The 17590-nt window shown below is 40.0% G+C and overlaps 2 protein-coding genes across 4 annotated transcripts; one reads left to right on the forward strand and one right to left on the reverse strand.

The window, feature by feature from the left end:
* Positions 1-478: 478 nt before the first annotated feature.
* LOC143371749 (acyl-CoA Delta-9 desaturase-like) lies at positions 479-11126 on the forward strand. Of its 2 annotated transcripts, XM_076817322.1 has the most exons (7): positions 479-675; positions 1083-1302; positions 1508-1638; positions 1999-2204; positions 2732-2917; positions 3384-3407; positions 10686-11126. In XM_076817322.1, exons 1-7 carry the CDS (start codon positions 601-603, stop codon positions 10981-10983), a joined length of 1140 nt encoding a protein of 379 aa, XP_076673437.1. In that variant the 5' UTR covers positions 479-600; the 3' UTR covers positions 10984-11126. The 2 variants fall into 2 exon arrangements, with proteins under 2 accessions (XP_076673437.1, XP_076673438.1); XM_076817323.1 differs by lacking the exons at positions 479-675; positions 1083-1302; positions 1508-1638; ... (1 more) ...; positions 2732-2917; positions 3384-3407 and adding exons at positions 6622-6786; positions 7438-7658; positions 8508-8638; positions 9249-9454; positions 10364-10549 and having other exon boundaries at positions 10662-11126.
* Positions 11127-13182: 2056 nt separating this feature from the next.
* On the reverse strand, positions 13183-17488 carry LOC143371752 (acyl-CoA Delta-9 desaturase-like). 2 transcript variants are annotated; one of them, XM_076817326.1, is made up of 7 exons: positions 17279-17488; positions 17054-17213; positions 16666-16888; positions 15775-15905; positions 15263-15468; positions 14534-14719; positions 13183-13705 (listed from the first exon to the last, which is right to left on the reverse strand). In XM_076817326.1, exons 3-7 carry the CDS (start codon positions 16871-16873, stop codon positions 13384-13386), a joined length of 1053 nt encoding a protein of 350 aa, XP_076673441.1. In that variant the 5' UTR covers positions 16874-16888; positions 17054-17213; positions 17279-17488; the 3' UTR covers positions 13183-13383. The 2 variants fall into 2 exon arrangements, with proteins under 2 accessions (XP_076673441.1, XP_076673444.1); XM_076817329.1 differs by lacking the exon at positions 17054-17213 and having other exon boundaries at positions 16666-16885.
* Between the last annotated feature and the right edge of the window lie 102 nt (positions 17489-17590).

Consider the following 17590-nt stretch of genomic DNA (forward strand, 5'->3'; position numbering starts at 1 on the left):
AAATATGAAATAAAATTGATTTCTTAAATTCAGGGAAAGTCCCCCGACATTCGGAAATAGTTAAAATATTTTGCTTCATCAGTTCGAGGTTGACTATAAAGCATATAAAATGCACCTTGTAATAGTCTTGAACCGTTTGTAGGGTTCACCCAATATATTCTGGTTTTGCGTTTTTTCTTAATAATCTCAATACGCTATAAAGGAAAATTACAATTCCTGTATCGCTCATCTTGCTCGTGAGGATACTTACCTATCGTCAGCCGATGTGACCTAACTATTCTCAGTTAGAGACGTCAACACCAACGCTCGTATGACTGCAGCTACGTCGGTTGCTTTAGCGCTCGTGTGGCCGCGTAACTAAGTGGTTACTTAGTAGTTTCAATCTTACAATACCTACTGTAATTTTGTTTACGTTGTCTGATTCTGAAATTCACGCGACCCGGTGGGTCACGGTTTCTGCAATGGTATGACGCGGCTAAGACTTTCCTCAACAACTGATATTTAATTGAAGTGGCGCGCACGTATTTACAAATTTCGAAGTCCATTTTCGCAGTATAAAAAGAACTATGAATTCATAATCGGGGGTTCATTTGTAACTTAATGCGCTTAGAAGACAGAGGTTTAACGAGATCGAGTTCCATTCTCTTTCGAGAAATTACACGGAAGAACCATACAGTACGTAACATATGTAGGTGTCAGGCATTACTTTATCTTTAAATTTATTCTTCTTTTAGACCCCCACATTTCTCAGGCTAAACTAACTTTTTCCTAGCGGCTCCCGGTGATAACCAGGCACCGGTTCGTCCGCTATTAACGAACTCTACAAATAATCCCAGATCCTCGGCTTCGCAGCCGCCAATCTCATTGCCCTCGGCCTTAAACCATTTAAATAAGAGAAATGGGATTCGTAGAAAATAATAAGAAAATAAATTGATTGATGTATACAAAATGAAACAAATATTACATTCCTCCAGTTTCTCGATGAAATCTCCATGTCCCTACTTTTCCCAATTACTCGTGGCTTGGTACTTTAAAAAAGAAGTTCGAAATAATGTATGTGCGTGTGTACGTTTGTTCTCAAGAATAAAGCAAGAATGGCGCCATATGTCACAAGTACCATGACAGGTGTACTATTCGAAGGCGATACGATTGAGGAAAATGTAGCGATGGAAACGCCGAAGGAGAAATACGAGAGGCGCGTCATCTGGAAGGCCGTGGCTTCCCTCATGTACCTTCATCTCGCAGCACTTTACGGAGTATACCTAATGTTCACTTCTGCCAACTTGATGACAACTGCATTTGGTGAGCGATATTAATATTTCCATGGTAATTATTGAAGAAATATCAAAGTAGAAATTAAATGTCCTAAGAAACAGAAGATGTCCTAAAGAAACTTTGTTGTCGACGCGTCAGTCGACAAGGAGTTTTATACCTTAAAGGTTTTATACCTTTTTGGTTGCTGGCCCGCTGATCGGATGCCCTTTTCTTCATGTTTCTTTACTTGCAGCATTGATCCTGCACATATTATGTTGCTGGGGAGTCACAGCTGGTGCCCACAGATTATGGTCACACAGAGCCTTCAAAGCAAAGTGGCCGCTCCAGGTCCTATTGATGATCTTTAACACCACAGCCTTCCAAGTAAGTGAACGGATTCGTCCATAAACAAATTAGTAACTGTTGTATGAACCATATCATAATCCTGTCACACAAGAGCGAGAAAAAAGACGATTATCAACCAAGCGGCAATTACTCTTTGGAACCTCATTATCCATTCGATTATGTAATAGAAGAAACTGGAATTTCACCCATTGGAAAGAACAATCGTGACTCTTTCCTTATAAAATGCTTTTAATCGCTTCTACAATTGTTACGAGTCGTATGAGGAATTTGAGTTAGGAAATGATTATAATGGATGAACTGTCTTGCATGTTTATGTACTATAATGTAATTAGAATCAAATGCACCTAATTTAATTCATTATGATTTTTTTTTCGACAGTATTCTGTAATTCACTGGGCCAGGAATCATAGAGTTCATCATAAATATACCGAGACAAATGCAGATCCCCATAACGCAAAGAGAGGATTCTTTTTTTCGCATGTTGGTTGGCTAATGTCTAGAAAACATCCGGATGTGATGGAGAAAGGCAAAGGGGTCGATATGAGTGATCTGGAAAAAAACCCAGTACTTGCGTTTCAGAGAAGGTAGGGCAGTATTTTAATCATCTTTTCGCGTATGTTAATGATATAGGAGAAACATGCTTTCCGTGGATTAAATATCAATATTTTCAATGCTGTGGACGCATATCTGCGTTCAGCGTGTGCTGGGGGTGTATATATGTATTGTTCAGCAATCAGCAAGTATGGTGGACAAATCAACTGGAGGATTTCCGCATATCAACACCAAAAGGATTAAGAAGCATCGCGATCGAGTATTGGAAACTGTTTTAGTCTTCTGTGTTTTGGCTATGGTATTGTAGTAAGACATTAACCAGAAATTGTATTACATCGAATAGATACAATTTCATTGATCCTTAATATTAGGTTTGCTCTTCTAACTTGTTCATAAATGTTATAATAATCTTCCCCAAGATTCGTTTGCAAATTGCAAAAATACTTTCTCTCCCCGAGTGATAAAATGTGATGAAACACTTTTATCCTCCATTATATTTAGCTTTCATGCGATGAATAAACTGCGATTTAACTTAACATATTTCCTAATCTGTTTACAGGTATTACGTAGCTCTGGTGCTCCTGTTGTGTTTCTTTATACCAACTGCTGTACCAGTTTTATGCTGGAACGAGACGTGGTCGAATGCTTTCTTCGTTTCCACGATTCTGCGACAGGTTTTCGGATTGAACGCCGCGTGGTTGGTCAACTCGGCAGCTCATCTCTATGGAAATAAACCATATGATAAGTCAGTATCGCTTAAAATTTATATCATTCACCTTGCATGAATTAAGGATAAGCCTGACGCAGGCATTAACAATTTTTAAATTATTATTTTTTTAATGTGCGCCTGCTACTGAAGTCACGCAAGAGACACATATGTATACTACACACATGTAGTAATATAATGTTTATCTTCATAAAGTATTACGAGATAAGTTCAACCAGGCGTACTCGCTACTGAAACAATAATTGCGTAGCACTTCACAATATTGAAATTCAAATATCCCCTGAACAAATGGTTCTTCGGCATAAATAGCTTAATACTTTTTTCTTGGAAATATATGATTCCATTTAAAAAAACAAACTTGACCTTCATGAATTTTCTACGCGATCATCCATCAAAAACCTTAGTCTACAGTTCAAATGTGCCTATGTATAGCAGAAACAATAGAAAAGTAGCGCTACTTTAACGAATTCATCACTAATTTCAGGTTCATCAATCCCACTCAGAACAAGTTTGCATCCGCCTTGGTATTGGGGGATGGCTGGCACAATTATCACCACGTGTTCCCGTGGGACTACAGGACGTCCGAGTGGGGCAACTACGGATTAGACGCAACGGCAGCGTTCATTTACTTCTTTGCGAAAGTCGGCTGGGCGTACGATCTGAAAGTGGTACCCACAGACGTGGCGCAGAAAAGAGTGAAAAAAACCGGTGACGGCAGCCATGAAGTGTGGGGCTGGGATGACGCAGATCAGAGGCAAGGGAACGTGGACCAGACACTAGTGATGTATAGGCTTAAGAAGAATTAGTGGAAAAGAGCAATCGGCCCGTGAAACAGCCGATCGTTAGTTCTCTCAATCCAACGATGGCTGCTCCGTCACCAACCTTCTTATTCCACCCGATACTTTACGATTTGTCGTTAGATACGTAGCCTAATTTCATTTCTGATAACTAAAGCCATCGAACTTGTCAAAACACACGTAGCAGCAGTAAGTTCATGATGCCAACAGATATAGCAGCCATCAAAGTCCGTTAACTTAACAGTTTATCAGCATTACATGTTTGTCAGCATGGTCTACAGATGTATGTATTGAGATTGTACGAGTTGTTCTTTTTAATACATGAAATTGTAAAACAAGAATAGTACGCGTCTGTGTTGGCGGACAGGGTAAGAGTGGAGGTGGGGTGGAGGGGAATGCTGCCACCGAGTCAAACGGGGTTTATGAGGGTGGTGGTTTGTGTGGACAGTATCTACGTGCTGAACTACCTAGTGGTGAGAAAGAGAAGGAAGATGGTGGTTTTGTTCGCAGATATGAAGGCTGAGTTTGACTCGGTGGACAGGGGCATACTTGCACTCCTGCCCGTCAATGCCTCCTCACGTTCTGGGACCCCGGCAACAGCCGAGGGCTGAACTGTTACCTTGCTAACCGTTGCGTGGGTTTTGGGAGAAATGCAAGAGTATGTGTGCGCCCATTCGTGTGAGGCCCAGCTATATGTATGTATAGACTCGTTGTAGGGGAAGATGGGGCAAGACGGGGTAGTTAAGGTTTGATGTTGAATAAAACACAGATTTTCATGATCAACTAATCAATTTTATGTCTGAACCATTCTTTGGTAATAAGTCTTTCGGTTTAACTGCGAATGAACCTAAGTTTTACAGGTTTAAATGGACCACGGGTGAGGTACCAATTAAAAAACAATATAAATAAAGCATATATATATACAGTAATTATTTATTGGGTTGACAGAGGATGCACACATGTATGGCTTCGTCGTCCTCATTTCCTACATCAATACAGGAGAAATGAGCCCATTTGCCACATATTTGGCAGCTTATCCACCTTTCCACAAGGGATTCTTTTGGACTAATTAGTAGAAAAGAAGTATTTTCCTCGGTCCGTCTTCCGTCTGTATTTTTTAACCCTCCTGGAACAATGAGAAACTTTGATTTTCATTTCTAGGTTTGCGAGGGGCATGATGGGGTAACTCTCACGCCTTTTCACGTCTCACTATAATCATATGAACACTGCCCGAAACATTATTTTCAAAAATTTAAAATAACATACGTACCTTATAGCCAACTAAATTCTGCCTCAGAAACACATACATGTACCGAAGATCTTGTATATTATTACATCACTGTCACGGGTGCTAAAAATAAGGAAAAAGTAAGGAAGTCCCAATAAATTATAAATTCTGATCTAACTTCGTCACGCATCCACATGTTTCATTGATTCGCTTCTCACTGACGGCGCCGATAGCGACGCATCTAACGCGTACGCTCAATTTTACTTAGTTGCGTTTCTATCACGAGATACGGGGGTTACCCCGTCTTGCTCCACCTACCCCTACGCGGCAGTATGGACGCACGCAGTCTTGCAGTTCTCCCGCAGCCCATGCTGTGGTTAGCAACGTAACAGTTCCGCGCTCGACTGTTACCCGGGTCCCAGAACTTCAGGAGGTATTTGCACCCTAACGGGCAGGCCTGCTGTTAGGGGTTGAGGGGGGAGAAGTATGGATGAGAAAAATAGAGGAAAGGAGAGAAGGGCGAGAGTGAGAGAAGGAAAGAGCGGATGGATGAGGGAGGAGATGGGAGCGAATGGTTAAGGGAGCGGAAGCGGGGGTCGGGGAAGGGTAGAGGAGAGAAGCGAGCGGGCGAACGAGCGGGCAAGCATGCGAGCGCTCGGACTTATTATGATTAAATAAGTAAATAGGTTAAGATAGAGGTAACGGAGAATTGGAAGGAGATTATAGCCCTGAGGGGAAGAATAAAGATTTATATTATATTAAAACAAGAATCTCGTTTATGATTTTCATGTTGTAAGAACGATTATTCTAGCTACAAAGATTTATTCAGAAACACCAATCCTTCACGATTAAAGTAAAGAAGTACCATGTCCTTATTAATAAATACAAGCATGTGATAGAATGCCAAAAAAGCAATGCGAAAGTTTCCGAACGTGAATGAGCATTGTCTTAAGTAAATGCTCTATGAAGCATTGAACTGAATTTAGTAATTAAAATGGATATAAAACGACCCTACATATAAGCATTTGCTTATTCTTAAGATCATCTTCAGGAACGACTGTATTCGTGCGATAATTACATTAGATATTCAACAGCTACATCGGCTGGCGTATTGTAATAGGATTGATAACACGCTTATAAATACAGTTCAATAAATAATAAGCTTATAGGACAAACACAAGGCTTGTTTACTAGAATCCTTGACCCTGTTTGTCCCTGGTTTTGGAGAAACTTTAAAACAGCATATTATATGTACGATATAGACCCTTGAAAAGTATAATTTTGTTGGTAATAAATATGAAATAAAATTAATTTGCTAAACTCGCGGAAAGGAGTGAATCAAAATCAAGAAATCACGCATACGTGACAATGGCAGTCAATATTAAGTGACGTCCCTTGAAAATGCTCGCGCAATGTCCACGCACAGCCAAATATGTTCGGCTGCGCGCTCGGGTCATAGGCCATTTCCGGCGAGCAGTACCTACACGTTTGTATGTTCGGCTTTTTTATTTATAGGAACAAAGTTAATTAGAGTCGTGACACCGAGTCACAAGTTAATAGTCACAATGCCATAGTTTTGCTGACGTTGTTACGTTCTAGTACTGTCCTTGAAATCTACACGACCCGGTGGGATCATCGTTTCCTGCAGTGGTGTGAAACAACCGAGATTTCTCAAGGAAATTGATATTCAATTGAAGGAGACGCGCATGTCCGCACGGCTCTCTGCGCCTAATTTTGTAGTATAAAATGAACCACGAATGCACACTCGGCTGTTTACTTGAAGTTTAGCGCGCTTAGAAGACGGAGGCTTGGCGAGGTCGCGTTCCATTCCCTTTTGAGCAATTATATGGAATATCCATACAGTACGTAGCATGCCTGTTAGGTATTACTTTAAACATAATCCTCTTTCAGACCCCCGCATTTCTCAGGCTAAACTAACTTTTCCTAGCGGCTCCCGTTGATATCCAGGCACCGGTTCATCCGCTACTATAGTCTGATTTTCGAGAGTTGAGACTTGAGGGGGGTCCCCCGGACGGAGCGTGGTTCAAGGAGGAATCAATGAGTGGCAACGCCGCGCGCAATCCTTAGCGTACCATTGGTTCCTCCTTAAACCACGCTCCGTCCGGGGGACTCCCCTCAAGTCTCAACTCTCGAAAATCAGACTATAATTATTATTATTATTATTCGTCTTTATTACTTGACAAATGAGCCCTAAAACAATCATAGATCCTCTGCTCGCAGCCAATCTTTTAAACTTTTAAATAAAAAAAGTTGTATTCATTGAAAATATGTAATCGAACAAGAAATTGATCGAAGTCGGTGATTCCACAGTTGTGGCTTTCCATTGTACGTATGAACGTAACTATGCGTACAAAATGCAACGAATATTATATTCCTCCAGTTTATCGACGTAATCTCCACGTCGAAATCTCCACGAAATCACTCGTACCTATCATTGTTCGTTAAAGGAAAAGTTCAATATAATGTGTGTGCGTGTGTACGTTTGTTTCCAGGAATAAAGCAAGAATGGCGCCAAATGTCTCACGTACCTCGTCGGGGGTGCTATTCGAAGACGATAGGCGCGAGGAAAACGTAGCGATGGAAACGCCGAAGGAGAAATACGAGATACACATCGTTTGGCCGTCCGTGATTGTCTTCGGGTTCTTTCATCTAGCAGCACTTTACGGAGTATATCTCCTCTTCACTTCCGCGAAGTTGATGACGGCCGCCTTCGGTGAGCGACATTAATATTTCGATGGGTACTGTTTAAAGAAATGTTAAAGTACAAACTGATGATTTGATGAATTGATAAAATCGATGATTTCGTTTGTGTCGGATTGCTTAGGTACCAATTAATCATTATACCTGTAATTTTCATAGTTTATTGTGCACGCGTTTCCGAGTAATTATCAAAAGAAAAATTGTCGGAATGTTCAAATTTGTTGACATTATTAAGCGCTGAAGATGGTCCTGCGTGGTACGCAGCTGGCAAAATACATGGCAGGTACAGAGAGAGTGTGTTGAAAAATAGTCGGGTGGCCCTGGTATTTACGAAAAGTACGGTAAGAGTTATCCGAAACACAAAAAGGAAAAGAGATTCTTAAACTAAATAAATGTGGTTATGGGTGGTAGTAGATTTATTGCCAAAGGGCTGCAATTTTAACATTTTTTTATTTTTCTTCATGCATCTACTACCACCTATAGCCACATTCATACAGTTTAAGATTTTTCTTTCCTTTCTGTGTTTCGGATAACCCTTACAGTACTTTTTGTCAACGCAAGGACCACCCGATTATTTTCCAACGCTCTCTCTGTATCTGCCATGTTTTTTTTGTCACTGTCACACAATAATTTAGAACAATAGTTCAAGCCACAATAAAACAGCCTGCCAAACCTCAAATTAATTTGTCGCACCGTTAGTGCACCAAAAATTCAGAAAGAATTACCTATTTTTCGGCCCAACAAGGTGCAATTCCCCCCTAATTACATGTCTTAAAAAAACTTTGTCGTCGACTCATCAGCTGATCGCAAGTCCAGATGCCCGCTCCACATATTCTTTCCTTCATGTTTGTTTTACTTGCAGCATGTGTCCTATACACATTAAGTTGCCTTGGAGTCACAGCTGGTGGTCACAGATTATGGTCGCACAAAGCCTACAAAGCTAAGTGGCCGCTCCAGGTCCTATTGATGATCTTTCAAACCATAGCCTTCGAAGTAAGTGAACGGATTCGTCCGTAAAGAAATTTGTAACTGTTGTACGAACCATATAATAATCCTGCCACACAAGAGCGAGAAAAAAGACGATTATCAACCAGGCGGCAATTACTCTTTGGAACCCCATTATCTATTCGATTATGTAATAGAGGAACTGCGGAATTTGACCCATTGGAAAGAACAATCATGACTCTTTCCTTATAAAATGCTTTTAATCGCTTCTGCAATCGTTACGAGTCGTATAACGAATTTTAGTTAAACTTATCACCTTCTCGATACTATTGGAATTAATAAATTATTATTAACAATTTTAAATAGAGAGTTCAAAAGAAATTGCAAGCAACTGGTCATCGTATGGTCAATAAATCGACTTGAAATAAACTCGAGTACTCGAGTCGAAATGAACACCTATGCGAATATTTCGAATCAGTTTGAAAAATAAAAGTCAATCATCTATAAAATTAAAAACAAAATGAGAACAATTCTGCTGAATAAATTAAAATCGAAAGCGTAAATGTTCTCCTCTCGTCTTGGATGTTTATGTACAATAATATAATGTAATTAGAATCAAATGGAACTTGCTTAATTCTGTTTGATTTCTTTTCGACAGTGGTCTGCAATTATCTGGGCCAGGGATCATAGACTTCATCATAAATATAGCGAGACAAATGCGGATCCCTTTAACCCGTCGAGGGGATTTTTTTTTGCGCATATTGGTTGGCTGTTGTGTAGAAAACATCCGGATGTGAAGGAGAAAGGCAAAGAAATCGATGTGACCGATCTGGAAAAAAACCCAGTACTTGCGTTTCAGAGAAGGTAGGGCAGTATTTTAATCATCTTTACGCGTAAGTTAATTGTATAGAGGGAAGATGCATTTCGTAGATTAAATCATAATTTCTTCGATGCCATGGACGCATATCTGCGTTCAGTGTGTGCGCAAAACGCATATACACTCTTCACATCAATTAAAAGATCACCTGTAGGCACCCGAAAATAGAGGGAAGTTTTTACATGATTATAACTCCGGCAAAAATGATCGTATCGATATTTTGAAAATATGGTTTGAAAGCGCTGAATCTCTACTTTCAGCTGCCTTTTTTTAGATTTTAGCTATATTGCATTTCGACAAAGTTATAACGATATAAAGTGCACCTGGTCAATTTTAAAACAATTTCTTCAACTTGCGAATGTGCCACGGGGAGTATGAATTTTTTTACACAGATTCCATTTACACCAGTCGAAAGCGACAGCTTTCCTGTGTAAAAACGAAGCAATAAACTTCTTGTGCGATTTTTTGTGGCGGAGTTATTTAACTTTAAAGCAAAAATCGTTTTTTTTTTACTTCAGTTGCTTCTAGCAAGCGATGCAATCATCCTAGATCGTTCGTGAAAAAAGCAATAGAAAGATCAGTCTTTCCTCTTTAAGTCGCATCTTTTGCCTTTTCGATTCGGTTAACATTTCGTTATATCATGTCCTTTCGAAAATATGCTTAAAAATTGTAAGAATTCTATTTTCTCTTCTGCTCGCTGTATCTCCGCTAATGATTGCCGGGATATCATTGTTTTAAGCTCTTTTTAAAGAGGAGAGTCTGCCGATTCTTTTGCGTTCCACCGGAACCCGCTGGGATAAATTTTTACCTGTGGCCTTTATGTTAAGTTTTATCCTCCACTATCATTAGCTTTCATGCCGAGAAATAAACTTCCATCTTTCCTAATCTGTTTACAGGTATTACGTATTCCTGGTACCTCTGTTTTGTTTCATTATACCAACTGTTGTGCCAGTTCTATGCTGGAACGAAACGTGGTTGAATGCTTTCTTCGTTTCCGGGATGCTGCGTTTTGTTATATTTCTGAACGCCACGTGGTTGATCAATTCTGCAGGCCATGGCTTTGGGAACAGACCATATAACAAGTTAGTATGCTAAAAATTTATATCGTTCAGCTTGCATGAAGTAGGGATAAGCCTAACCCACGCATTAACAATGGAAATTCGATTACTTTAACGAACCCATCGCAAATTTCAGGTTCATCAATCCCTCTGAGAACAGAATTGCAAACCTCTTCACTTTCGGGGAGGGCTGGCACAATTATCACCACGTGTTCCCGTGGGACTACAAAGCGGCTGAACTGGGAAACTACAGATTCAACGGGACCACAGCGTTTATAGACTTTTTCGCGAAGATCGGCTGGGCGTACGATCTGAAGATGGCACCCACAGACATGGTGCAGAAAATAGTGAAAAGAGCCGGTGACGGTAGCCACGAAGTGTGGGGCTGCGGTGACGCAGATCAGGCGAAAGAAGAAAGGGACCAGACAGTGCTGATGCACAGGCTTAGGAAGGATTAGTAGAAAAGAGCAATCGATCCATAAAACAGCCGATCGTTCGTTCTCTCAATCCATCGATGGTGTTCGATCTCCAACATTCTTATTCCACCCGCTACTATAGAATTTGTCGCCAGATGCCAAGCCTGGATTCATTTCTTGTAACTGAAGCAATAAACTGATGATGCCAAGAGATAAAGCAGCAAGCAACATCTTTTAACTTTGACCAGTTTCAAGCAAATATCTATATCATATGTTTATCAGAATGGTCTACAAATGTATGTATTAAGATTGTAGGATATGTTCTTTTTAATAAATGAAATTGTAAAACAAGAATTTCGTTTATGATTTTCATGTTGCAAGAACCACTATTCCAGCTACAAAGATTTATTCAGAAACGCCAATCCTTCACCATTAAAACAAAGAAGTGCCGTGTCCTTACCTTTGATAGTTTTACAGATAAATATTCATTTATGGATCTTGTTTTCGCTAAAGTAAAAGAAATTGCGACCCCGAACGTCTCATGTTTTTAAACGATTTTATTCAGCTTCGATCCTCTGTTTGTTTGCATGTAAGCTTGTTTTGTATGTTTGGTTCAAATCTAGAAACTCAATTTTAACACATTTCCACCCATCCAATTGTTTTGAAACTTTACAGACGTGCGTAGTTACGATAACAATACGAAATTATGAGGAAAACCCCCGAGGGGGTGAAACAGTTACCCAATCATCAATAAATATGACCCATATCCACAAATCCAATCGACTCGAAATCAGCCACTCGCGTTCTTTAGGTAAACAACAATACGCCGCGGCGATCGGGTCGCTAGTGCGCATTGCGATTTAAAATTATCACGGTTCCTGTCATGGAACGAAATCGGCGACGATGTATCGGTCGACAGTACGGGTGCGTTTTGACGCGAAACTAAAGTCATGACATTCGCTGTCGTGACACTATATTACAGCGTGAATCAAATGTTATAACATCGTCACGGTTTATAGATATCATTAAAGATCCTCGAGCAATAAAAATTTTACACGCTCCACAGTAGGATGTACATTTTATAAAGTGGAAGATCACGGCCCTTTCTCGCCTAAAATAGAAAGGGGGGTAGATTTACACCAGAAGTAGTTCCTTAACACTTAATTTAATACTACCAAAAGTCTATTTATGTATACGTTATACATATAGCGTGATTTGGATGATCCCTTCTGGTGAATCACATAATCGAATTTCACCTTGAAATGTAATATTTAAAAGTACGATGCGGAAACATGAATGCGACAATTAGGTACATTAGATATTCAACAGCTACATCGGCTGGCGTATTGTAATAGAATCGATAACACGCTTATACATACATTTCAATAAATAATGAGCTTACAAAACAAACACAAAGCTTGTTTTCTTGAATCCTTGACCCCGTTTGTCGCCCCCTGCCCCCCTTTAATCCAAGGTTCCGGTCTAAAAATAGATTTTTTTTTATTTCATTTTTCGAATGTCCGACCTATTAAGAATACGTGTTTAATAGGTTTTTTTCGGAATTCGCAAAATTCTCGAAGTTATAGGCAGTTGAGTAGTGACAAATGCATGGGTAACACCCGGCCACTCGACGCTCACGTAAAACTTTAAACGCGTTTTTCTCGAAACAGTGTTCTTAAAATCGGTGGAACCTATATCTCGAAAAGTTATTATCCCATTCGACTGAAACTTTTTGTATTTGGAAGAATATACTTCTGGCTCGTGGAGAAACCAGGCGAATTTAAAAAAATGAAAATTTGTCATTTTTGAAGCCATTGAAAGGGCGAAGAATATAGGGAAGAAGTGATTTCAAACTTCAAGTGTCGTTATTTTCTCAAAAATGACAATTTTTGTCATTTTTACTGCTAATTCCACGAGCGAGAATCTGGCATTGTTTTTATTTCAGACCAATGGTTTAGGTGCTACAGGTTCCATCGTTTGGGACGAATTTTTTGACAACTTTAATGACTCTCCAGTGCCGTCTGCAATGGTTAATTACATAACAAAAAATTTATTTCTATAGTTTCAGACATCCTTAATACAATGCAAAAAGTCCCATTAAATTATATAAAGTAGTTTTCCTATAATTAATTCCTAAATATCACCCATTTTTATGGGTTCTAGACCGGTACAGCGCCTTAACCCGCCAATGCAATTATCGAATCAACAATTGTAGTTGCTGTTGCTACAATTGTACCTTAACTGTTGCCATCGTGAGTTTATTGCTGCTACGTGTGTTTTGACAAGTTCGGTGGCCTCCGTTACAAGAAATGAATCCAGGCTGGGCATCTGGCGACAAATTCTATAGTAGCGGGTGGAATAAGAAAGTTGGAGATCGAACAACCATCGTTGGACTTGGAGAACAAACGATCGGCTGCTTCATGGGTCGATTGCTGTATTCTACTAATTCTTCTTAAGGCTATGCATCACCATTGTCTGGTCCCTGTCTTCTTGCGTCTGATCTCTGTCACCCCAGCCCCACAACCTATGGCTGCCGTCACCGGTTCTTTCTACTCTTTTCTGCACTACGTCTCTAGGTACCACTTTCATATCGTACGCCCAGCCAAACATCGCGAAGAAGTCAATGAACCCTGTCGTGAAGTTGAATTTAAAGTTGCCCAGCTCGGCCGCTTTGTAGTCCCACGGGAACACGTGGTGGTAATTGTGCCAGCCCTCCCCCCCTGTCGCGATGGTTACACACATGTTTTCAGAGGGATTCATATACCTGAAATTAACGATTTGTTCGTTAAAGTAGCGCGACATTTCTATTGTCTCTGCTATACATATGCAAATTAGAATGATCCTTCTAAGACAGTGTTTCTCAAATGTTAAAATTAAACTCCGCAGCGACAGAAAGTGCCGGCATTCCTGCAGACTGTTGTAAAGTTCTCGCCAAAAGGAGTTGAATAGTAGAAAAACCTCTCGTTTGTTCTTTTAAATGGAATCATTTATTTTTTAATAGACCCAGCGATCCAGCTCACCATTTCGTACGCGAAAGTATTAAGCTATTTATTCAGCTAAACTATTTGTTTAGGAAATATTTAAATTTCAATATTGCAATGTGCTACTCAATTTCAACGCAAGTATGCCTGCTTGAACTTATCTCCTAAAACTTTAAGAAGGTAAACATTGGGATACTACATAATCTAACAATGGAACATCCGTAAGTGACAATCGCCGATTTTAATATGGATTTGCAAGAAAGCAGTCTTTTTAGCTGCCATCATCCATGCGAAAGGGGTGAAAACAGCCCTCGAAGTTGGGGCAAGAAACTTATATGCTCGATTACCTCGAAAACTGTTAGATGTGTAAAAACGGTTTGAATGGCAATGTTATGCAATTTGTTATAAGGAATGTAGGTACCTACTCAGATACCAGAAAAATCGATACTTTTAAATAAAACATGGAAAAATGGCATTTTTTGTTAATTTGTCTGGTTAATTCAGTAGCAGACGCATATTAAAAAAAAAAAACTTAAAAATTGTAAATGCGTCGGTTAGGCTTATCCGTACTTCATGCAAATTGAATGATATAAATTTTAAGCGATACTAACTTGTCATATGGTTTGTTCCCATAGAGATGGGCTACAGAATTGACCAACCACGTGGCGTTCAGTGTGATAATATAACGCATAACCGCGAGAACGTAGAAACCATTCGACCATGTCTCGTTCCAGCATAGAACTGGTACAACAGTTGGCATAACGAAACACAACAGGGGCATCAGGACCATGTAATACCTGTAAACAGATTAGGAAAGATGTTAAGTTAAATAACAATTTATTTCTTACACAAAAGCTAAATATAGTGGAGGATAAAACTGTTTGCACGTCAGCCAAGCTGAAATAATATGTATGTGTTAGAATTTGAAAGAAATGCGAGAGTTAAAGCTTTTACTCTCCTATCTGTATAGCGCCGTTCAGACAATAAAGAAGTGTTCACTAAAAACGGTGCCCCCAACAAAGACTTAAACAGTCCCTCCACTAATAAAATTACTCGTTTGGCAATTATAATTTCTTTCGATATAGCTACCCTACTGTACAAATATCATTTTCATCCACTGTATGTCACATTTTTAATCAATTTCCAAACTCGTTCGTGAGCTTCTTAATCCTTTTAGTGCCACATGCGGAAATCCTCCAGTTGCTATATGCGTCCCTCGCACACACTGAACGCGGATATGCATCCACAGCATCAGAAAGATTAAGATTTAACCCATGGAAATCATCTTTCTTGTGCAGTTACCAAACATATGCATGAAGTTGATGAAAAAACGATCCTACCTTTTCTGGAACACAAGTACCGGGTTTTTCTCCAGATCACTAATATCGACTCCTTTGCCTTTCTCCTTCACATCCGGGTGTTTTTTACACATTAGCCAACCAGCATGTGCAAAAAAGAATCCTCTCTTTGCGTTAGAAGGATCTGCATTTGTCTCGGTATATTTATGATGAACTCTATGATCCCTGGCCCACTCAATTATAGCATCCTGCCGAAAAAGAATCAGACATAATTAAATCAGGGCTAATTACACTCTAATTATTCTATATAAACATCGAAGGCAGCTCATTGATGTGTCGCTTAAATTTTGACTGAGTTACATTGATACTTCATGGAGTTTCTTTCGGCAATCAGGAGAAACTCTTAAAGTATTTAGAAATGTGGTAGGCAAGGAGCTATTTCTTTTTCATTTTATAAATGATTGACGTTTATTTTTCAGTCCCATTAGAAATATTCGCGTACTTATTTTGGATCGAGTATCCGAGTGTATTTCAAGTCGAATCCGTTCGCTTACTTGGAAGGCTATGGTGTTAAGGATCATCAATATGACCTGGAGCGGCCACTTTGCTTTGTAGGCTTTGTGTGACCATAATCTGTGAGCACCAGCTGTGATTCCCATGCCACTGATCAAGTGCGTGATGACTACTGCAAATAAAAAAAAGCATGAAGAAAACAATATAAGCTGCAGATACATAGGTACACATCGCTACAGCCTAAATTCTAAAAAGAAGTTTTCCCTTTTCACTCTAAAATCAACAACCGTGACTCATGTACCGCAAGGCCCGGTGCAGGCGAGCGGTTTGCGGCAATTTGCCGCTGCGTTCGTTCGCGGTGAAGCAATACGTGCGTTCGCCGAAACGAACGTTAACATACCGCTTAGTAGCCGCAAAACTTAGCATCATATAAATTTATGTTCTGCTAAAACGCGCGCGGAAGGTTGCCGCGACGGCAAACTGCCGCAAACCGCTCGTCCGCACCGGGCCTTAGTAATGGTTGCGTGCCTAAGAAAATGGACGTAAAAATAATTATAGAAAAATCCAAACTTCTCAAGTTATCCCCAACATCAATCCTTAATTCGATAATTACTTCTGCGCAGTTTTGTGGACATAAAGAAAGATGCAACTTTTGTTTAAACTTATTTTAGATATCTCTCACCGTTCTCGATATATTCCACGAAAAAGAACATTCTGCAATTTTCTACTTGCACAGAAAGTTGCATAATAACTGTCATTGAAATCGAGGACCCGACACTGATTCTTCCTTGAGACAGTGACACGAAAATCTACGCGTCACAACGGTTGGATAATCTTACGCCTCCTTATCCTAGATCGAGATGATTTCTCATCAAACTTCTATAGGACATGCAATTAACCCAACGTAAATTACACGTGTCAATGTCGCTCACCAATGACGACTGTTATCAATTTTGCGGAAGTGAAGGCGAGGTATAGTCCATAAAGTGCTGCAAGATGTAGGTACGCGAAGCCAATCACGTTCTTCCAGACGATGCGGACCTCGTATTTCTCTTTCGGCGTTTCGATCGCTACATTTTCCTCGAGCGTATCGTCTTCGAACAGCACACCGGTCGAGGTATTTGTCACATATGGCGGCATCTTGCTTAATTTCTGCAAAACAAACGTGCACACAGTAAATTGAACTTCTTCGTTAACGCACAAGCCTACGAGTTACTGGGAAAAGTAGTGACAGGGAGATTTGTCTATGAGATTCATTAGGAAAAGTTAGCTTAGCCTCGTGATTCCTTAACGTGATACACCTCCAGCGGTTCAGATGTATCTCTGTGGGTTTATCTCGCACTGGAAAATTGAAATATTGGTTGGTTTCTAACGAAGTTAGAACGTATGTGTAAGAAACGTATATTCTACGAGCTCGGTCTTTACAATTGGTAGAGTGTATTTGTCGCGGTACTGAAGTCCACCTCTCGGGTTTGATGCACTGAAAAATTCGGGGGTCCAAGGGGGAATATGTTTGAACTAATGCCAGCAGCAATTGTTACGTACCGTATGGTTCTTCTGTGCAATTACTCAAATGGGAATGGACCCCGATCTTGCTAAGCCTCTGGCTTTTAAGCGCACTAAACTAGCGTTTTATGCTAGAAAATTGAACTTAGAATGTGGTGGGGACAGGCGGGCCAATTAAATATCAGTTTTATGGGGAAAACTTCAGCTGCGTCACAAAACTGCAGGAAGCGACGACCCCCCGGGTCGCATGCATTCTAGACACTCGAATGGGTTAAACTGTCAAGACATTGTCTCTGAACGAATGAAGATATGCAAAACAACGGCAAGGAAACCGTTGCATTTTAAAAGATG

This window comes from Andrena cerasifolii, chromosome 7, assembly GCF_050908995.1.
Source record: "Andrena cerasifolii isolate SP2316 chromosome 7, iyAndCera1_principal, whole genome shotgun sequence".
Taxonomy (NCBI): domain Eukaryota; kingdom Metazoa; phylum Arthropoda; class Insecta; order Hymenoptera; family Andrenidae; genus Andrena; species Andrena cerasifolii.